General features: G+C 38.1%; 3 protein-coding genes across 12 annotated transcripts in view; 2 read left to right on the top strand and 1 right to left on the bottom strand.

The window, feature by feature from the left end:
- Nucleotides 1-5,192, top strand: part of LOC148658161 (glutamate receptor 4) — an 85,557-nt gene extending 80,365 nt beyond the window's left edge. For 2 of the 10 annotated variants that reach the window (XM_088639204.1, XM_088639197.1), the window contains 3 exons: nt 310-424; nt 2,105-2,239; nt 3,305-5,192. In XM_088639204.1, the coding sequence (XP_088495330.1) occupies nt 310-424; nt 2,105-2,239; nt 3,305-3,469 (415 nt within the window). In that variant the 3' untranslated portion in view covers nt 3,470-5,192. Of the gene's footprint in view, nt 1-309; nt 451-1,025; nt 2,375-3,304 lie in introns of those variants that run through there. The other 8 variants (XM_088639206.1, XR_015940033.1, XM_088639198.1 and 5 more) reach the window with 8 other exon arrangements.
- Nucleotides 5,193-9,676: 4,484 nt separating this feature from the next.
- On the bottom strand, nt 9,677-14,158 carry msantd4 (Myb/SANT-like DNA-binding domain containing 4 with coiled-coils). Its single transcript, XM_088639194.1, has 3 exons — nt 14,008-14,158; nt 12,246-12,854; nt 9,677-11,566 (listed from the first exon to the last, which is right to left on the bottom strand). The coding sequence occupies exons 2-3, from the start codon at nt 12,705-12,707 to the stop codon at nt 10,913-10,915; spliced, it is 1,116 nt and encodes a 371-aa protein (XP_088495320.1). The 5' UTR covers nt 12,708-12,854; nt 14,008-14,158; the 3' UTR covers nt 9,677-10,912.
- A 53-nt stretch (nt 14,159-14,211) lies between these two features.
- aasdhppt (aminoadipate-semialdehyde dehydrogenase-phosphopantetheinyl transferase) lies at nt 14,212-22,062 on the top strand. The gene is made up of 6 exons (XM_088639195.1): nt 14,212-14,748; nt 15,579-15,804; nt 16,825-16,946; nt 17,939-18,100; nt 20,687-20,764; nt 21,116-22,062. The coding sequence occupies exons 1-6, from the start codon at nt 14,605-14,607 to the stop codon at nt 21,281-21,283; spliced, it is 900 nt and encodes a 299-aa protein (XP_088495321.1). The 5' UTR covers nt 14,212-14,604; the 3' UTR covers nt 21,284-22,062.
- The last annotated feature ends 205 nt before the right edge of the window (nt 22,063-22,267 follow it).

The raw sequence follows: 22,267 nt of genomic DNA, 5'->3' as shown, positions 1-22,267 counted from the left end.
ATCATGTTGTGAATTTCTATTCAATTTAAAGCACACTTCCAAGATCAAAAAAAGCAGATAATGCAACTTTTATTATTTAATTATTTGATTGTTTTCATCTTGAAACAAGGGCTGGACAACTGCAGATGAACCTTGGATGTCTTGTTTAGAGAGCAGAAACAAAAGTAAACTGTTAACCAAATGTCAAGACTTCAGCACAAAAGAGGGGTTTATTTCGAGTGAGGCAGACTAACAGAGCTTTCCACCCATGTCCTTTCTATATCCTTAATGGCTGTTCATTTTCTGACAAATATGTTTTATCGTTTCAAGAAATGCTGTTAACCTCGCAGTATTAAAACTGAATGAACAAGGCCTGTTGGACAAATTGAAAAACAAATGGTGGTACGACAAAGGAGAATGTGGCAGCGGAGGAGGTGACTCCAAGGTTAGCCTCAATGTCACCAAGTGCGGGTAAACAGTATCTAGAGTAATTGGTGCATCTGCTGTGGCGCCACACAAGAACCAGTCTCACGGTGTTAGACCCCAAGACTTTCAGACCATAAAGTAGAGCAATTACTGTCAAAGCAAAAGTATTCGCCGTAATTGTTGCCACTTTCCTCGGCACTTTGGAGTTTTAAAAGATGAATAAATACCTTTATTTTAGGTAGGGGGTGAAATGTAATCAGTTTTGCTTTCAAATAGCCTACTCCTGAGGGTATTCATCAAATGAGTTAAGCATTAAAACCTTTATTTAACTTTTCAGTTACTGTATGTGTTTGTCATTCAATGCTTTGCGAATAATTTTGGGTTCACAGTAATTGCCTACATTTCTTCCAAAATAGGCCACAGCAGTATGTGCCCGTTACCTAAAGCGATGGAGCAGGTCCCATTCATATGTCTGTAAATATAACCTAGGCCCATCTGCATACAGACATGTACTCCGTGGGGCCTCTGCTCTGTCACTTTGCAGTACTATTCTATGTAGTTTTAATTGAATAACATAAAATAACATATATAATGTTATTTATGTTATTTTCCACGTGAAGAACTCCCGTAAACCTTGCCGTTTTGAAACTCAGTGAATCAGGAGTCTTAGACAAGCTGAAAAACAAATGGTGGTACGATAAAGGGGAATGTGGACCCAAGGACTCTGGAAGTAAGGTCAGTCGCTGCAGTTTGGGACCTACTGTTGTAATGCACAAATCAGTTAAGAGAATACATAGGTGCAGTTTTGAGAGATTAAGATATACAGCAGGGATATCACAAGGCATGCACCATTTACACATAAATCGTATGTACAGAGTAGGTATAAAGTACAATTAATGCATTCACTTACTGTAATTCCTTACACTCATGAAAATAACATTTGAGACCTCTTACATTGTTATCATCACAATTTTTTCACCTCAGGTATGTAAAACAGGCCATAATCTAGCAGCACAATTACTTTAAAAGCCAGACTCACCAAGCAGACACGTTACACAGTTAAAGTATTTTTTAAGTGCAGTGTTTCGAAATAGTTATCTACGGTACATATGGAGTATATACTGTGCTAGTAGCATTGTTAATTTCTTGTAATATTGTTTGTAATATCTCATACATTTCTCATAATATTTTATATAAAATGTGTCCTATTTGTAGAATAAATCATGCTTTTATGTTTTATTATGTAGGGTAAATGTACATTGGTAAATGGGCATATGTAAAATTATTATACTTGACTAAACTTCTATAGCATTGATTCAATAGGTAGATTCATTTTTAAAATGATGTAAAGAGTGGTTATTTCACTGTCTAAACACAGAGGGCTAGTACACTGTCTGACAGTCTTAACAAAGCCCACAAACATTGTAATCATATTACTCTCTCTGTAATCAGTGTTAATACAGAAAGTGCAGGTATTGTACTAAGCAGAAGTTATAATGATGGTTACATCATTCAGGGTTGTAAATAATTTTTGAAGTATTATAGTCGTGGTAGCAGACAGGGCCAATTGTTAAATGATAAGCTTTTTCTCAGTTTTACTGTAAACTAGCACAGGCTGTATATCATGGTCTTTGTTTTTATCATGCTCTCACTCTGCTATTGCCGGCACTACTAATTGGTTGCATCCCTGTTTCTATAGGACAAGACAAGTGCTCTAAGCCTCAGTAACGTGGCTGGCGTCTTCTACATTCTGGTTGGAGGTCTGGGCTTGGCCATGCTGGTGGCTCTGATAGAGTTCTGTTACAAGTCCAGAGCAGAAGCCAAGAGAATGAAGGTGGAACCGAATGCACAGAATTTTAGTCCCAGTCCTTCGCAGAGTACCCAGAATTTAGCCACTTATAGAGAAGGTTACAACGTATACGGAACCGAGAGTGTTAAAATATAGGGGTAGGATTTAGGGTCTCCTATAGTAAGTGGGGTGATGCATTTATCGTAATGCATAGTGTTGTGACCTTGTGAGTAGTGGTAAAAGCTTCTTATTTTTAAGTTTTAGATTTTTTTTGTTTTAAATTGCTTTCCTCCAGAGCTCTCTGGAGGAGACTTGCAGAATGCAACTTTGGTTCCGTTGTCTGGCTGCAGATGATGTGTATGCTCTTTACTATTACTAATAGGCACCTGCATTGCATAGTTTTTATATTTCCATTAAAAAAAAGGGGCTCACTGATTTCTGGAGAAAAGAAATAAAAGAGCAAAAAATAATCAAATCAATAGATACATCTGATGTCATCCGTTTCAAACAGCTCCTTCAATTTATACTAAGATTTCTTCGTAAATACCAGAGAGATACATGTAATAATGTAGTAAAAAATAAAAAGTTTAAGTCTGAGGTTGTCGTAAGAATTAGAATTTCTGTCTTCAGCCTGAATTGCATGCTATGTCTACTGTCATAATAAACATTCAGTAAAATTTGAGCTCCACTAATATTGTAGTTACAGAACCTCTTCAGGTAAGCGTAATATATCCCACAAACAGTAAAAAGGCAATAACATGTATCAGTTCTAGGGCATATTGATAAATACAGTTTGAAAGCCTCAGGTCTGGTTAGGTAAATTATAACCTTTCTTGAGGAAACACCTGTCAAATAAATGTCATGTTTTGTGTCGTTATTTTTGTTTTAACAGAATGGCATGAACTTTAGGAATGCAGATGTCTAAAATATATGTTTTTTTTGTTTGTTTTTGGTGTTTGTTGTTGCCTGCCTTCTCTTATTTATGTTAAGTGTTTCTTTCCAGGAGATCGTATGAAAACTAATTTGATTTTTTTTTTTTTGCTCTTTCTACCCCCACCCATCCCTGTCCTCTCCTGTCCCCCTCCACCCCTGGCTTCCCTTCCACCCTAGCTAACCTTCACTGAAGCCATGCGAAATAAGGCCAGGCTATCTATCACGGGGAGCGTGGGAGAAAATGGCCGAGTGCTGACCCCGGACTGCCCCAAGGCTGTTCACACAGGACCCTCCCAAAGACAAAGTTCAGGACTGGCTGTGGTTTCCTCGGAGTATCAATGAAAACCAAAAATAATCTAGTGCCTTATCACAGAACAAAAAAAAAACAATAAATGAACGTATAAATATAAATTAGGAGCAAGAAAAACGATGCAATGTGGGTGGCTAATGGGAACACAGCACAGACCGACAACAGCAGAAAAATGGACGTTGGGTTCACCGCTGTATTACAGCCAGGAGAAGCACTTCACCACAGATGACACTCTCGGGAACTCAATGCATGAGCTCCGCTCAGGACGCCAAGATTCAGACCTTATATCAGGACAAAACCATTAACTGGCGGAAGGAAGAAAAAAACAACGACCAGAAAACTGTACTCGAAACACAAACTGTGCTAATAAGCATTTTGCCATTAACTGTGTGGGGAAAAAAAAAATGAACATGCTTGTTAAAACACCTGGCTTTAGTCTTGACAAAACAACGCAGAGGTTCAATGAACATATTAGCCTACAACTCACCGAATATCCATAACTTGACATGGGTACTGATGCCCGGTTGTGCTGGGATTAAAATAATATTAATATTAATAATAAAGAAATAATCACTATACTGTGATGTGAGGAAAAATAAATATGTACATTCTGTGAAAAAAAAAACTAAAGAAATTATTTACATTGTCTTTTAAAAAGAGCGAAGATACTGTAAAACATGCTTGCTTTTTAACTGATGTAAATAACTCAGTAGTGAACACATTTCTCTTTTATAACCATCTTAGGAAATAATTCATTGCAATAATGGATATAAGATGAGGTCACTGTAATTAAAAATATGAGAGAATCTTTTTTTATATATATCTATATATAAAAGAACATGGACACCATCATGTTTGCCGTGTCATTTCCTCTGTTACATTTAATGTTCCACAGCTTACATCTGTCTCACTCCACACTGAATGTTAATGCAAACAACACACATCTTCACCACACAGCCAAGCACAGGTTGCAAGCTGGACATGTTACAGATATTAATTATCTAGTTCTGTGTATTACTAAGTTGTGGTTTTTGTACCCACCAATTAAGAATAAAACTAAACCATTCTTACAATAGTCACAGTTCTTGCTGTCTGTAGTCTGCTAACTACTGTATATGTTGATTGTACGTTTCTATTTTAAAGCCTATTAACATTTAAGCTGATTTAAAAAAAAAGAAAGTTTTATTTTTTCATTAAAGCAACTGTATTAGAGTTTAAGATTGAAATAATTTTTAATAAAAGTAGGCACTGTTGTAGTTTTTGCAGCCATGGCTGAAGTGAAGCTTGCTGCTTTAGCCCACAACTTTCAACACTGTGTATTTCTTTTTATTTTTCTTTTAAATTTTTTTAACACCTGCACAAGGGACGTCCTAAAACTAGAATACTGTAGAAAACATTACTCTCCCCTGTTTATATTGTGGTCTAGTAAGAATTTCAGTGTATCTGAATGGGTTATCAGCTGCCACTCTCTGTACTCATCTTTCCCCATATTCTCTTTTCTTTCACCTGGAATTTGAAAGAACTTTAAATCGTGTTGGTGTCAAATGAGTTCCAATGTTTTATTTTCTGTCCTAACCCTAACCCTCAGACAGGAGGAGTGTTTTGTTTCGTCAGTAATTATGAAGGCTAAGGCCAGATCTGAGATTACCCAGACCAAGCTCTGTGACTTTGACACACGTCTGTGTAAACTAACCTGCTTGGCATCTTACTTTGGCTTTGACTGGATTTTTTTTTTCAGTAAACTATAAAATCTCATTGTATGGTCTTTGTGTCTCTTTGACTGCTTCATTTGGAAGAAGAACTAAGAATACACGCAACTGAGTTAATGTGTCTGTTATTTCTTTTGTTGTTTCTGGATTTGCTGTTTAAATCCCTAGCTGATCTATCGCAGTTCTGTAAACTGTTGTTAACTGTGTAATTGATTTTTTTAAGAATGTGCCAACGTGTGCCTCCACTACACAGATTTGCTGGACTGAGGAGCACTAAACATATTACACTGCAATCAGTGCTCTCAGGACTTAATCAGGAACGTGATTGGTTTGCTTTTGTCTTCCACTGCGTCTAAAGGTCCCTGTGGTTGAGTGTAGTCTCTTGACAACTTCATAGATTCACCAGGCAGAAACAGAATGCTTCTAAGTATGCCGATCTGAGGAAGTTTCATTTTCCCATTAGTTTCTATGTGCGCTGCAGAGATGAAACAAACTTAATACGGGAAAGCAAAACCTTGGTTGTAAAAATGTACATGAATTTGGCTTCTAGGATTGGTAACACAGTACAATTTAATGTCTGTTTCCGAACCTTGGACCAGTTAGCTATTAAAAATTAAATGGCCTCTTCTCATCTTATCAATGTTCTATGGTTCTTAGAATGGAAACTTTCAACATCTTCTTTAGTTTTACACTAAAGGACCATGCTTTAAAATCTTTAGAAAATGAATCAATTTGTTTGCTCAATATTCTGACAATACTTTATGCATTATTGCGTGTGGTACACTAGGTGTTGTGTTGATGTGTTTCTGAATATTTACAAAGATGAAGGGACATTACAGTTTTTCTGAACTTCGCAATTAGTATTTTGTTATCTGTGAGATGTTAGTATTGTGATGTATAAATACAGTTGTTTATGTTTCTTAATAATAGCTGCGTATTTTAAAATTTGACCATTTTTAAAGCAGTTCTCCTAATATGTAAATACACATTTGTGATTTAATACCTGCATTTTACACAGCATCTTTGATTTAGTTAAGAATTAAATTAATATCTTGAAGGTACCGTATTATGTACAAAAAAAATTTAAATTACTTTTTAACAATGCATCCCCATTTTACTTTGTGACACCTATAAAGCCATACTGTATATGAAGGAAGGTATTGTTTTCTTTGTTGTTGAATTATAGATTATTCTAGGAGAAATTGAAAAATCACAGGATTTAATGAGTATGATGTGAATGCTTTTTAATGTATAGTTATAATTTAACTATGACCATGTTCCTGCCATGTTCAGAATACAATCCTAAAAGCCTCTTGCCTATCTATATGTACTACTTTAGAGATTGGGACTAGAATGGGTGCATTATAGCAGGTTTTCCATTGTTTGGAGTTATCAAAATGGAGGATCAGTGATTAAAATCAAAATGGAAGATTAAAGAGTATAGAATGTACTGAAAATAGTCAAATTACCTTTAAGTTGAATGTAAATATAGCCATGTCAAAAGCAACTCATGTTCTGAAAAAAATAGTATGAAACTTGTTTTGTTAGACATATTACTTATTTTAGCTGTGGTATATTTCTTGTTCAAAATTATTTCAAACTATTGAATTTAGACTAGTATTGAACCTTCACTTCCACCTTTGTTTTACAGCTTACTGCATAATAAAGGTACAAATATTGTGAATCACATTGGCAGCAGACAAAAAAGAAGAATCAGGAAAAGGTAAGGCTTGCAGTGTTTTTTAACATCTGTCTGTTCTGATACAAATTTAAATAGCTCATGTGATTTTACAGGAAACATCCTTCAATTATGAACAAGCTTGCACATAATTATTTTGCTCCATTTTTCTTTTTCAATCTGGTCAAACTCTCTTGTAGTTTACAATTTGTTTAAGACTGAAGGGATAGTGGGATTAAAATTTAGGAATGTTTCTTTTTTTGAGAGAAAGAAGACACGTGAGTATGCACCTAAACCTTTTAAAATAGCAAAATGAAATAATTTGAAATGAAATATTTTTTTGTGTTCTGCATTAAAACTTGAATTACAAGGTGTTAAGGCTTTTGTTCCAATCCATTCCACCTTGGACAAACTTCCCAATTCAATTGTGTTCCTGAATACTTTGAAAGCTAATCACATAACACTACCACTTAGAATATTACCCAAGAAATATATTGAACCAAAACACATTCATATCAGCATGATAGATACTGTAGTTCTTTTAGAGAAATAAATAGCCAACCGATTTGCAGCCTCAACATTTTATTGTTCAGTGACATTTTAATAATTGTTTCTACAGCTGTACTTAAAATGAATAATGGAGGCATGCTTACAGAGCTATTCAGAAAATGATGCACAACAATATCTGCAATGAAAACTTACAGGCAATGAAATGTGGAGATGAGCTCAAATCAAAATTTAGCTAATAAGGGGTTACCATGAGCTGGTCTCAGAGTCTTCTTCTATAAATTATGATTCATATTTCCATCACTTCATTTAGAAAAATAGTTTAAAAAAAACATTGTTATTTTTGACAATGATTTTATTAATGTTTCAAAACGTCATGCACATAATTATTTTGTGTCATTTTAAAATAAATAAAAACAACTTGGACATTTTCTCTCTGCCTGATGCTGTAGTCATCCAGTTTTTTTAATGGCCTGCACCAGCTAAGTGCACTTATTTTCATTCATTAATTTATTGAAGACCAGGTAGGAAAAAACCTAATAAGATGTTTAAAACATATTCATAGCTTGAATATATATTGAGCATCAAAAGAATCTTGTAACCACAACAATAACAAATGTAGTAAATTAATCAGAAAAATAAAACTATTTTTGTAGCAAGTGCACTGACATATTAAAGAGGCATAGCATTTTGCTGACCCACATTTGTCATTAAACACGTTAAAAAGGGAGTCTGCTGTGAATGTCACAGGCTAGTATCGTGTGTCTCCACTATTGGTCACAATGTAAGCTGTACAAATGGACACGTGTTCTGCACCAGATTGCAGATATTATCTAATGGGTTTCTGTCCTATTCTTCTCACATAGGCTGGGTACACATGTGTCATGTACACATGTAAGATTTGACCCTGGTTCAGCTCATAAATAGGGGGGCTCAGGTCTGGTATAAGTGGCATAACTATCACATTCTCATCTTGCAAGAAAAAAATTGTTACACAGGCACTTGTTGTTCTGCTGGAATATTGTTTTGTCACGATAAGAACACAAGAACGTGAAGCAGGACTTGATCAATGTTGAACAGTCAGTGTCCACACGCAAGATATTCCTGGATCTTGGTATGGGGCTGTGATTCCTGGTCTCCTTGATTGTGTGTCATTGTCAGGTTATGTTTTGTTGTAACATCTTGCCAGGCTAGAAATTGCTGTGCTTGAACTCCCCAGTGTCCTAACTCCGTCCAGCCTGAAGCATACTGATGGCATGAAGACATTTTCTTCCCTTTCTTTTTTTTTCTTATCACCAAGGTTCACATTCAACGGGTTAAAAACATCTAATTATTTGTGACAACTCTCTCACTACATAATCACTTAAAGGTGATTCTGTGCTTACGCCACAAAGTGTAACTCTACTGTACAATGGTCAGTCATGAATAAATAAATCAAAATTATGCAACAAAATAATCAGTACTAATATACTCATAATAGCATAGTTGCATGGGCATTTTTTGACTGTACTGTAGTATTACACAAACTTATTTCCCAAGAGTACATGACAGGGGGCCAGGGATGATGACATGGGCAGGAGTGTCAATTTGCTCCAGACTTCACCTGTAGTGATGGGTGACAATCTGATTGCCTGGTGCTACATTGATCAGGCCCTGGGCCTTCACCTGCTGCCCCCTGACATGAACACACTCCAATACAACAATACACACCTCCATCCATTTTCTTTGTAGCAGGATGGGAACGTCTTTTACCATAGATGCCCTGCTTATCCGATTTGATCCTTTGAACATTTCTTAAATGAGATGTGTTGACATACAGCATGGTATCTAATGAATGCAGACCAGAAAAAAGGCACATGATTGTCAAGACTTAACACTAATGGAACAGAATCCCACAAGTACAGTATCTACAACCTTGTGCACATGATGCATTGTACGGCTTGTATTGCTTTCAACAGTAGCCACACACCCTACTAGTGAATTTCATGTTAATGTTAATGTGCATTGCAAATTTTAATTGCTGCATGTCATGTCTGTTCAAAAAATATCAGTGCATAGACTAATTAAAAGTTTGACATTTTCCTACTTTTTTTCCATTGTTGCTGGCATAAGCGATACTTCTTGTGATTATGTAAATTATGAAACAGTAGCATACAAAACCATCCGAATTGATCAACAACAGTTCACTCCTTGTTTTGTTTTTTTTAATCATGTTACAAAAAACATGTTTTAAAGAAAATCAATGCAGGTTTTTTATAATCTAATTTGGTAAAAGTTCAAGGCTACAACACTGGCTTTGAGGACGGTTATTTAACTCAGATAACATTTGACTCACTCAAGTTGGCTTGTTCTCAGTATATTTTTTATTCTCTTTTTGATAAAAGAAGTGGCAAATGAACATACACACAGTACTCTTATAACATTAAATGTTTTTGTGACTCTACAAAGGAAGAAATGGTAGCTCCAGGATACCACAAGGTGAATAAAAATATGAATCTTTAGGCTGTACAACTGTATTCACAAAAGGACTTAGAAATGCTCTTGAGCCTCAAGCATTCTTTTCACTGCCACATTGTGCTTCTTAAAAACTTAAAGGAGTTTCTTCTACATATCACATACAGTACTAAACTTCTGAAATGATAACCCCCCAGATGCATACAGGACATTTACACAAATAGCTATAAAATGTATCTTTATTTGTAGATATAAACGATGGACACATCATAAATGCATCTTCCGCTGACTGTTTTGGGAACTGCAAGCTATTAAAACATTTTTTGTATGTATGCTGTTGCATTTATTTGGGAACCAATCTGACATTACAGTGTTGCTAAAACAGTGTTCCATAAAGGACTAGACACTGTGTAATTCTTTCATACAGTCATACCCCAGTATACATTGGGGATGCATTCTTGAAAGGATTTTCACCACAAGGATTAAAGTATATGGTCAGTACTGGGACTAAGAAATACAGTATACACTCTCCCATAAAAAGCATCATGGTTTAACTAGTCTTTTCCTTAATACAGTAAAAATGCACAAAATTATTTTTTCTCCCATATTGAAAGTTTCCATTGCTGTTTCACATAAAATATTTAACACATTACACTCTGTAACTGTTGACACTTCTGCATATGCACTGTACATTGTACATTCATAAATACAGTATGACAATTGTCCCCCTGGGACAAGACTACTGAATATAGTCTTCTGAATTGAGTAAATACACATACACGTGCATTAGAGTAGTAAAATTAAGATAAAACGCTACGTTTCAATTCGACATGTAGTTCAGTAAGGTTATGTTATATGATTCAATCATCGGTACGACGTACTGCATTTTGAAGTATCGGGCAGTGGAATCGTTGGTATAAAATAACAGCAGTAAATCTGCAAATGAACAGATAAACAATGTATAGAGGGGTGTTACTGTATTTAACACAGCAGTTAGGAAACAAAAGCCTCATTGCACAGTGCAACTTGAAAAAATATGCCTGTAAAAATCCAGAAAATGTTTTCTTGAACGAAACACATACAAAAAACCAGGACCTTTATTTTTTCGTAGTTAAGATCGCATCCGTCTAGTGGGCCTGGTGAAGAGACAGCTGCTGTCCGTCTTTCTGCAACTGCAGCCTCTCCTTCTCCACCTGAAAACGCTCCTTTTCGATTTGCAGCCTCCCCGATTCGAACTTGAAGAACTGCAGTCGCTCTTTTTCCAGCTGCAGGCGCTCCTTCTCCAGCTTCAGTCTCTCGGACTCCAGGTCCACGGGCTGCCACGGCTTCCTGTCCGTCGGTGGGAGCTCACAGTCCTTGGCGGGCCTCTCGGCCTGGAACATGAGGAGCCTGAGCCTCTCCCTCTCGATCTGCAGCCGCTCCTTCTCCATCTGCAGGCGCTCGTGCTCGATGTCGACCCGCCGCAGCTTGTCCTTCTCGATCTGCAGCCGCTCCTTCTCGACCTGGAGCCGCTCGGACTCCACGTTCAGGCGGTGCCTCTCCAGCTCGAGGCGCTGCTTCTCCAGGGCGATGAGCAGGTTGGTGCCATCGGCGGCTCCTGCCGCGCCGACCCCTACCCCCAGTTCCCGGGTCGCGCCCTTGGTGGCGCTCAGCATCCCAAACTCGTCGATGTGTGCAAAAACCTCGGGCACCCTGCCTTCCCTGTCCACGTCTGGCAGGAGGGAGGGGAAACCATCTTCATCCTCCTCCTCCTCCTCTCCCTCTTCACCTTCCCCTTCCAGCTGCGAAAACAAAAAACGTCCTCGTGAAACCGTTGAGATACGCAGCTTACAGATGCTCCAAGTGGACAGCTTTGTAAACGACAACGCGAACGACGCGAACGTCGTCTCTCAGAGAGACAACTGAAAGACACAATGGTAGGAAAACAAAGTTTCTAAAACTGCAAAAACTTTAAGTCAAAGATACCCAATCACCACTTAGGGATTGTTTGTATTTAGATCTTTGCATGTAACTGCTATGAGAGAAAATTGGTAGCATTTGTACACTGCTTTTTATTGAAAAGGATCTCAAAGCACAAGAAAGGATCCACATCATCCACCACTAAACTGCCCCAGGACCCACTTGGGTGACATTATACTGTACACCCATCAGGACCTTCATTTAACATCACCAAATAATGACATCTTCTACAGCACAGTGTCCCTGATTACCTTCTACTCTAATCTCTTTCAAATGGCTAATCTCATCATGCACTTACAACAACACAAAAACCACTATACCCCAGGCTCCCAAGTAGTTCAACCAGTAAAGGCACTCAGTAGAGTGCAAGGCGTAGCTCAGTGATCCAGGTATCTTGGGTTCAAGCCTGGGTCATGTCGCTAGCCGTCTGTAACCTGAATTCCCCAAGCGTGACAAACACAAAGTAACCCGTCGATTCTAACCCAAAAAAACACACTATACCCTATAATTGCTGGGGTCATCATCTTCCATTTTGATTCCTGAAGAAGGGTGGCTGCTGGGCTCTCCCAGGTCAGAGAGGTCTTGCCAATCGCAACTGGAATCCTTGGGAAAACCACCCAGATCCACACTCGGGTCGCCGCTCAGAGAGTTCTCGACGTCCGGGGAGGAAGGGTTGAACTCGTTTTTTATGTCAGCCAGCTCCGCTCTGATCTGCTTCCTTTTCATCAGCGCTCTCCAGTCCAGGTACCTCCTCTTGACCTCCACGGCAGTCCTCAGCTCGCCCTCTCCCAGAGCATTCACGCAATCCGCCACCTCATCCCATGCCCTCCTCTTCAGCTCGTTAATGGCTGTGTTCTGCTGCTTGGAGAAGAGTATGTCCTTGCGCTTTCGGATTTCCCTGATTAAGGTCTGCGTTTCCTTCACGCTGTAGTTGCTCTTCCTTTTGCGTTTCAGCTGCTTCATCTGAAGGAAATCCAGCTTGGCGTTTGGAAGCGCTATCTGGCCAGTATTGTCTGGTGCGACGAGCACAGGCCTGACTCAGAAGATGACAGAATTGGGAGTGGAGTGGAGAGAAAATTTTCCACTTGCGGCTTCTGATAGTCCAGGTGTCTTAAATAAAAAAGAAACATAACAATTGAATCAGACAGAGATGTTATACAAATATACATGTTCTGTATAACCACTCAAACAAGCTGTAATTACAGTGAACGTCCATCTTTCTGATTAAAGATCAGATTAGACTCTAGCTAGAGCATTTGCAATAGAACAATAACAGAATTTCTCTCCTTTTATAATCCCTACAATTTCAGTAATCACTTTCCCTGACAGCTAAACAGGTCAAAGTGAAGAAAAATAAGCATTTATCAGCAGTTTAAGGTAGGGTGATTACATTTCCTATTTTCTTTATCACTGTGAAATAAATACTGTCCCGTACTTCTTCAACATTAAATTAATGAGTCAAGAAGAAAATATAACAGTAATTCCACCCCTTTGTCTTTCATAATTTTGGTTGTATCAGAAGTAGATATATGTACTGCAAAGATCTGATAAACAATGACGAATATCCTTAGAATACTATTTTACTCTATCACAAAATGAAAGATCGACCTTAAGGATCTGAGATTCTCGACTCCTACAGGTGATACAGTTTGGAGTAATCTACGACATGCTCATCGTCGTTTTGGAAAAAAAGTTTTCTGTAATTTACTGTGCAGCACTGAGAGCTTGCTTTCAGGTTGTGTCCTTGACTACCATTCATTCAATAAAGAAATCACTGAAATATTGCTGCAACTGATCCCTGCAGCATTGCACATTACTTTTCCCAATCAAAATGTAGAACATGGTGTTTTAAGTGGGCAACTGCTCGCACCGACGGAATGAAACAGTATTCAAACGAAAAAATAGATAATTCGTCATTTTGCAGGTCCAGAGGCATACAATGAAGTTCTAATATGATAAAAGATGTTTGTATTGTTCCTTGATTTCAATAATAATTACTGGTATCGTTTATCGTTCAGTTATTTGACGTGAACCAACACATTTTTTTAAAAAAAAGGGCACCGACGTGATATGAAATAATTTATATGGTTGCTAATTGATTGCAGGGTAATTTATGGAATAGGCATGTGCCGTAATCCCAGTTTCAAATTCTGTTTTGACTGCGTCTCTGGGAAATGCCCAAATGCAGCGGACTGCAATGCTACAACTAAATTAAATAGGCTGCATAAACCCTTGTCGTTACTTTGCCAAATTAATAACTTACCGGAACGTTATGTAGACACAACCTCATCCACACATCATCCGTCAAGATTTCAGCGGAGGGACCTCCGGTTGCATGCAGGCAGGTAAACAGTCTGTCTTTCTTCGCCATTCGCCCCAGCGGATGTCGCTCAGTACTTTGACGACTAAACGTCATTTCTGTTCGGCCTTTACCGGTACAGTGAAGGAGTGCTTCCGGACACAGAAATGGCGATTTGTTGTAGTTTGCTGCTGGTTTTTACGTGGTTCAACCTAAATTGTATACAGTAGTTATAATATTGTGATTGCGAGAGACAAATATCACTTTGGAATGGAAGATATTATTAGGCCGCAGAAATAGAGGTGGCTGACACCGTACTGTACCTGTAGTAAGGTTTGCGGTTGTACTTTGTGCAAAGTAGTAATTGAATATAATATTTTGTGTGAAATGTGTATTTACCCTTTTTAGACGAATTGAAGTGATGGCTGACGTTCATCGTTAGCCATTGCTGTTACTTTGCACAATGCATGTGTGTGTCGTGGCGTACTCCAGATCGGCGTGTTAGCATTTAACGCAGTCAAACCTTTTCATTTCCACTCTCGTTTATTCCCTTTAACTGCTATGGAAAGTGTTCGGTGGGCATTTCGGTGCGCTTCGTGGTCCCCGAGCCGCTCCGAGTGGTTGTTTGCTGCACGCTGTGTGCAGCTGGAGGAGAAAGAGCGAATCGGGCAGTTTGTCTTTGCCAAAGACGCCAAATCTGCGCTGGTAATGTTTACCTACAGTACCTCAGAAAGATTCATGCAAAAGGAGGTTTTGTGCCAATTCCACTAGTACAATTTAATATCCCCTAAAGCTGCTGTATCTCCTGGAGTGTAATTTTAGTCGCTAGTATCTTTTGTTCTTGGGTGGTAGGCATCTGGGAATTTCAGTGGTTTAAATCTAGAACCTAAAAGATTTGGCCTCCACTTGCATGCAGTGTTGGAAATTTCAGTTTTGTTTTTTGTTTTTTTTTTCATTTTACTGGAACCCAGAAGTCTTTCCAGTCATTTCCTATTAATGTGAAAAGCAGCTTTGTCCAAGCCCTTGACAGTATTTATATGCAAATAATTGGTTGGGGGCTACTCAAGAATTATCCCACAGTGCTCGTGATACATTTTGTTATGCTCTTCTACCTAATGCACCTGTTGTGGTGCGAGATCACAATCAAGATATGGCATTAGTATTTAACCTCAAATAATCTTGGCTACTCAGGTAGTAGCTGAGTTTCTTATGCTTTGGGCTCCACACACACCATGAGACCTGCTAACTTGGTAATCAGAGCTTAATCAGTTTAGACAGAGCAGCACTGGTGGGTGGTCTAAGGTTTTCTACACTGAATAATCAGGAAAAATTAGTTGGGCAGTGTGTGTTGCTCCCTTAAAGTACAGTTAATCAGCTTAATAATGCTCTTGAGTTGGATTGTGAAGGCAAAGATCTGAATGACCTGAACTGTAGAATATATTTTTATCATGTATTAAGTCAGATGCCTGTTTCCCTTGGATACGCAGACGAAGTTACACAAGACCTGACTGTAGCTGTCTGAACATCTCTTCTAGGCTGGGCGCTTGCTGATTAGAAAACTAATTAGTGAGAAGATGGGGATTGTGTGGAATGAAATTAATCTACAGAGAACAGCCAAAGGAAAACCTTTTTTGGCCAATCCAGCTCCCAGCTCCTGTGTGAAGTACAGCTTTAATATCTCGCATCAAGGAGATTATGCAGTTCTTGCTGCTGAGTCAGATCTTCAGGTTGGCATTGATGTCATGAAGACCACACTGCCAGGTGAAACTATGTCATCTATAATGCTTATGAAGATAACAGGGGTTTAGAAGCCTGTATTCGGTCACGCGCTGCTGGCATTGATGCAAGAAACCAACTTTGTGATTAAAAGTGTCCTGAATTAAAATTGCAGTTCATTACAAGAATTTTAAGAGGCTGTTCAAAAGCTTCCCGATAGTCTTTCATAGTGTGTGGTGGAAGTACTATACTGTATATGTGCTGGCTTGGTTTGTTTTGTGTATGTTCTTTGTATTATTTTGAAGTGTGATTTTGAGATGTCTATGCTAAAAACCCATACTGTACTTTTACTGTAAGTATTTGTAATTTTATGTTCCAATGACAAAACGAGAGCTTAGAACAGACCATGCAGATGTCATGCTTTATTTTGTGTTTACCGTTGTTTCGTTGGAAATTTGTACACGTGATTTCTGGTATGTGGATTTTCTCATGCGCATAATAAGGTTTGTCGCCACTCATATAAAACTCCAGCAGATCATTGCAAAGTTGCAGTTGGGGTCAACTTTTTAGATTTAGCCAAAGCTGCTTTGCTTTGATTTAGCTTTTAGTCAACGTAACCCCTAGACAGCGATCTCTAAATCTGTCGACAATCTGATTGATTGTTGAAGTGGTACAACATGAGGGAGGGAGCTGTGGAAAAACCTGGTTAAGTTTTAAAGCCTTTAGAAAATGCTAAATGTGTTTCTTTCTTAAGCTTGAAGCTGCTATCAAATTCTGTTTTATATAACGTTCTCTACAGCTGAAAGCCTGTATTTGAAACGGTTTCAACAAATTAAAAACAAAACGTGATTCAAGGAAATAAAACTATTGTTCTCTAGAGTACCACAAGGTGGGGCTGTTGCTCTATTGTTCTGTAAATATTTGAAAAAAATTAACCTGCTTTTTTAATGAGTTCAATAAGGGGAACGACTTCTTGAGAAAGATGATTTTAATTGACTTTAAATATTTTTACGTCTCTTATGTTCAGAACATTTTTTATTTTTACATTTTTTGCATCTGTTGCAGGCAGCAGTACAATTGCTGATTTCTTCCGGATTATGACCAGGCAGTTCACTGAACATGAATGGAAGGTGATTAAATCAGCAGGAAATGAGTGGGATCAGCTTCATATGTTTTACAGACACTGGGTATGTTCATTAACCTATAAACAGTTTACTCATTACTGAGTGCACAAATTAGAGTTTCTCTATTCATTTACTGTATGTGAAAGTAGACATGATAGAAGCTCCTTATTTTGCCTGACTAAGGTGCTAGAGAAGTACATATCTAGAATACGGAAATGCTCAGTTGACATCCCAGGTAGGGTTAGGGTTAGTATTCACACTATAACTAGACAATGTTTAAGCTCAGCTCTGGATATTGGGACCCAATTCGGGTTTGGTTTCATGCTCTTATCTGAATTTTTTTTCTGAAACTCTGTGGGGCCTGGATGACGAGGTGCACCACGCAGTACTTGTATCCCGAAACTGAGTCAGTCGGATCTACAGTTGTAACCAAGCATTTCTGAATCTCATTCCCTTGCATGAGCTTTGATCAATGGCCTTGATTGTTTCCCAATCATTCTTTTTGGTTTGGGGAACATGTCAAAATCTGATGCCTAGAGAAGTTCATATATACAATGTGGAAATGCTTGGTTGACACCCCAGATAGGGTTAGTGTTAGCATTCACTGTCTAATTAGAGAATTAAGCTCAGGGCTGGATATTGGGACCCAATTCATGTTTAGGACAAGTGGTTTCAGGTTTCAGGTCAAAATGGTGTGAAGAGAACACAAAAAGAAAAATACCCAGCAAGCTCACAGTTACTCAGCCAAATTCCCTATTCCACATATTCTATTGCTCTTCCCAGTTCATTTATGTACTTGTTGACAATTCTGGGTCAGTGAAGCAGATGCAGGATGTCTGATTAGCTGATTATTGTTTTCTCCAAGGATCTGATCCATCCATTTCTTGAAAGAAGCCAGGGTATCTGCTTCCCCAACATAGCTGGGTAGCTTGTTCCATACACCCCCAACCTGTTGGGTAATGAAATGCTGTCTTTTCTCTGTCTGAAATGCAAAGTAGGGCGGAATGGAAAGAACAGGACAAACCTGCTGAGGATTTCTGTTCACCTTTCTGCAGGCCTTAAAAGAGAGTTTTATAAAAGCCATCGGGACTGGAGTGGGATTCAATCTGCAGAGAGTGGAGTTTCACGTGGCGCCTTTGCAGCTGAGGGTGGGTGAAGTATATAAAGGGACGAGAATGTGCCTGGATTCAGAAGAAGACGACGCCTGGGTTTTTGAGGTGAGGAGGTGAAATTGTGCTGCGTGTGACTGGTAGTCTCTAGACGCAAGCACATTAAAATATCTGCAGGCTTCTGCCTTATGTTCTTATCCAGCACACTTAAAGGTTAGAAACCTCTGCTAATTTTTAATTACCCTCGAGATACTTATTCAAGGTTTTTGGAAAAGTCACATTGAAGTGTAGCAGGTAAGAATACTGAGAGGAATTGCAGAATTTGGTCAGGTCTAGTTAGTATTGGTGGGGAGACTCAAGAACCATATGCATTCCAGTGAGTGAAAGGATCATATGGAACAGCACTGAATAGTGCGATATTGAAATAGTATCAGATTAGTGGGTGAAATTAAGCAGGTGTTAAGTGAAGGGTGTTGGGAGTGTTTATGGGCACAGTTTGATGGTTTGAAATCTTCCTTTGTCACCCCCCACTCCCCCAGACTTTCAACACAAACTCATTATCAACAGCCGAATGTTTCAGTAGTTTACAGAAACAAAGATAATCGGGCACAATGAAACACCTTCCTTACCCTAAATTTCAACAACCTCTTGTTATTGTTGAGGTGTAAATGCGCTACTCTTCAGACATGAGCCCTGCTCCACTTCTGTGGGCAGATCTGTTGCAGTGTGTGACATCTAGGGCTCAGAGACCGGTGAAGAGGAACTATACATGCTTATCCCAGTTGTGAGAGTGAAATAAGAAAAATCCCACCAGATGACATCTGATACTTGGTTCAAAAATCAGCAGTGGCCACAGATGCTGCTGCCCTGAGACGTTCAGCTCACACCCCTGTTTGTGACACACAAATCAGAATAATACATTTATCTGTCAAGTCTGTTCAATTAAACATCACTGGTGTTGTTATATCAGACACCCTGATTAAATGAAAGCACTCTTTTTATTCAAAGAGACTGTATGAAGTCAGGAACTGACTGCAATATCCCTCTGATTATCATGTTCTACTATCAATTGGGATGTTTTATTTGCTGTTGTTAAGAATTTCTCTCTTTGTAGTCTTTCCATTCTAGATTTTAACTTCTGTTTTGTATACTTGCAATATATTCGTCAGTTTTATCTTCTATTTCCAAAGAATTTGATACTGCTGTAAGTCTTTTTTTTTCCCCTCCAAGAGCATCTTTAAGAGTTATTATGATTGCGTAAAGGAAATTCTTTTTCACCTTTTTCAAATTAAGCTGTAGCTATGCAGTTGAATAATTGTCTTTAGATTTAAGAACTTATATGCTAGCAAATTGAGGAATTCGGAAGGCCCATTAAACATTAATGAATAAATAAAGGAATGATAGATCTCAAATGTTGCATATGTATCAATACTGTAAAGTAAAACCTCTTCTTGAAAGGATTGCCACAGGGGTTGCTGGTTGAGTCCTGGAGGAAATTATTTGCAATGACACTGCGCAACATCACATGGTCATTTTGCTGACAATGTTCAGAATTAATAATGGGGGGACACAGGAGCAACCTATAGTCACATTCATAAATGACAGCACCCACAGCATGTCCTTCAGATTTCATAGCAGCTTTGGCCCGTGGCGTGAGCATGTCAGTAGACCACACAGATACGCAAACCGAAAGAATTTCTCTAAGCAGAACTGTTTTCAAAGAATGAAATATGTTGCACAATTAGAAGGTTTTGGTGTTGTAATATAGTGTTTAATCAGTTTGTTGCATGTAGCATTTAAGACAGCACAGTTTACTAATTGAATGTCTGAAGAATTTTGTTAAAATTATGCAATGGAAAAGTCCATTTAAATTTGACAAATGACGTCTTTCTAACGTTAGCTTCTCCAAACATGATAACCTTCTGGAGCATACTGTAAGTTTTATATATCATGTGGAATGGATGGTGTTAAAATAAGTTAAAATTAGTTCCTTTCATTAATTTTCAGTAGATAAATGACCTGCCAGCACTATTTTGTGTACGAAGAATTGCTTTCACACCAGTTATACGTCAAAGAAAATTATCTTCATTAATTATGAAATTCAGGATCAACAAGGATAAGGGCTCAGTTCAGAAATAAGTTTTTTTCTGTTACATGTCACCTTTTTAAATGTGATGGTCTGTAATTATTAAGCTGAACTAAGTCCCTTAACTCATCTTAATTAACTTATCAGCATATAATCATATATGAGCACGACCCTCTGAAAAAGTGTTTCCTCCAAGGAATTGGTGAGATCCAGTAGTTTTATCAAGCAGTGTATGCATAAAATAAAAACTTGTTTCTAAGGAAGTCTCACAGTCCAAGTGCATTTAATGTGCTTTCAGATTTAAATTACAGAGAAATAGATAATAGGAAGCTACAAGTTCTTTGGAAATAGGCCAGCATAATCCTTTTCACAACACAGGAAGTAAACATAGGGGATGATTGAAAAATAAAATGCACAGGCAATCGAGCATGAGGTCATTGGTGTGTTAACACCCTATTAAGGACAAAGGAAATTTAGGGGATTCATGCATTGTCTGCTTTTAGCTCAAGGGAAAGTTAGCCTGAGGCAGATTTGTGGTTTGTGGGTTTTTTTCTTCTCTTGAATGAGCCAGGCCTTAACTGGAAAATAAGAACATGTTTTCTTAATAGGAGAGCTTGTTAGACACTGAACATCATGTGGCAGTTGCACTGGGGAAACCGGATACAACAGGGACTACACCGAATGTTGTAAGATACCTTTACATTTACCTAATTATGTTCAATATAATTAAGATTCAATATATATATTTTTTTAATTTAAAAGGAATCATCTTGGTTCAGCATAGTTTTAATCCAAGGAAGACCCAATCTTGAGCAAAAGACCCATTTGCAATGGTGACTTTTCCTGTGGAGATCCGACTCCATTTAGGGATGTCTTACTGTTCCTGCTCATTTCTATTACTAATTGTACTCGTTGTCCGCATGCACTCATTCATGATGTGAATAGAAAAAATATGAAAATTCAGTAGTGCTGTATTTGTGATGGTTCATGCTGCGCTGCGTTCCGAGTTCAAACAAAACTGGTTGTCTTTTTCTCAGGATTGTTCCTCGGCATTTTCCACTCCAGTGCCCCCAAAGTTGACCGTGTTGACCTTCAGTGAGCTCGTGTCTGGAGCGATTCCTTTAACTGAGGAGGATCACTCATACTGGGATACGTTCCAGAAAAAGCCCGCAGCCCCTGGCCGTCAGAGCGATCCTTCCAGGTGACAATGTGGACAGGGAAGGACTTGGGCTGCAATGTCAGACAAGCTTTCAAATTGTAGAATAAAACAGACAGTATTGACTTTCATGTAAATAAGGTAGTTCAAACAAGAGAAAACAAAATGCCTAGGCATAAATATATTAATGGAATTTTGCTATCTTAAACAATACTGATTCCTTCATGAGAATGTGCTTGGCACTAATAAACACAGGTATGTGTGATGTCCTGGCAATTTAAATGTTTTGATTCTTAAGTTAACCATAGGTTCACATCAGGACATTTTATTTATATCAGTCAATGTCCTTCATAAGAACATAAGAAAGGTTCGAGGTGAGACAACTTGATTTTTCCTAAATTAAAAAGAAAATTAAGAAATTAGACAAATCATGTGTTTTTTATTATTTTGAACATGGCAGTGATTCTTCATTCGAAATGGAGAACATGAAGATTTAATTTCATATGGTCAACTACAATATATAAGTGCTGTACAGTACAGAAAACATACCAATAATGGCATGGATGGATGAATGAAAGGGAGGGGAAAATGACACAAGTGACCTCCTATTACAATGGAATTATTTGCAACTTAATGTGGTACATCCAAGATGTCTGTTAATATTGTGACCTATCCACTTCAGAACAAAAAATGCTGATATCAAGAATCCAGCACAATACTGTGTGTTTTAAAAAAGTTATGCTAGTTTGTGTATCCATTTCAATTTTAACTATGTATTGGTAGAACTTGGTCATTTTGAAAAAGAAAATAAAATCACCCATAAATTAACCTTCCATCTCCTCCAAAGTTTGTGTTCTTTTTGTGCTCCATCTACAGAAGTCTATTTTTATCCTTAAACATTTAAGAAACCATTAGAGAGCTTGTCTTGGATAAAAAGCTTTTAGAACTCCAGCCCAGTAGCTTTCCAGAGTGGCCTTCCAAAACAGCTTTTGTAGCTTTTTGTAGAGTTTGGCTTTTCTCTGCCAGCAAGTGT

The sequence above is a fragment of the Lepisosteus platostomus genome, chromosome 7 (genome assembly GCF_059453375.1).
Source record: "Lepisosteus platostomus isolate fLepPlt1 chromosome 7, fLepPlt1.hap1, whole genome shotgun sequence".
Classification (NCBI taxonomy): Eukaryota; Metazoa; Chordata; class Actinopteri; order Semionotiformes; family Lepisosteidae; genus Lepisosteus; species Lepisosteus platostomus.
Note: the sequence above shows the minus strand (reverse complement) of the source record. Positions and strands in the feature narration are given on the sequence as shown.

Bases quoted from the DNA above. Each gene is read 5' to 3' on its own strand.
- msantd4 (XM_088639194.1), bottom strand. From the start codon at position 12,707: ATGAAGCAGCTGAAACGCAAAAGGAAGAGCAACTACAGCGTGAAGGAA. The intron at 11,567-12,245 runs GTATAGTGTGTT...TTGTTTTCGCAG, and splicing joins ATGACCCCAGCAATTATAGG to CTGGAAGGGGAAGGTGAAGA.
- aasdhppt (XM_088639195.1), top strand. From the start codon at position 14,605: ATGGAAAGTGTTCGGTGGGCATTTCGGTGCGCTTCGTGGTCCCCGAGC. The intron at 16,947-17,938 runs GTATGTTCATTA...ACCTTTCTGCAG, and splicing joins ATATGTTTTACAGACACTGG to GCCTTAAAAGAGAGTTTTAT. The intron at 18,101-20,686 runs GTGAGGAGGTGA...TTTTCTTAATAG, and splicing joins ACGACGCCTGGGTTTTTGAG to GAGAGCTTGTTAGACACTGA.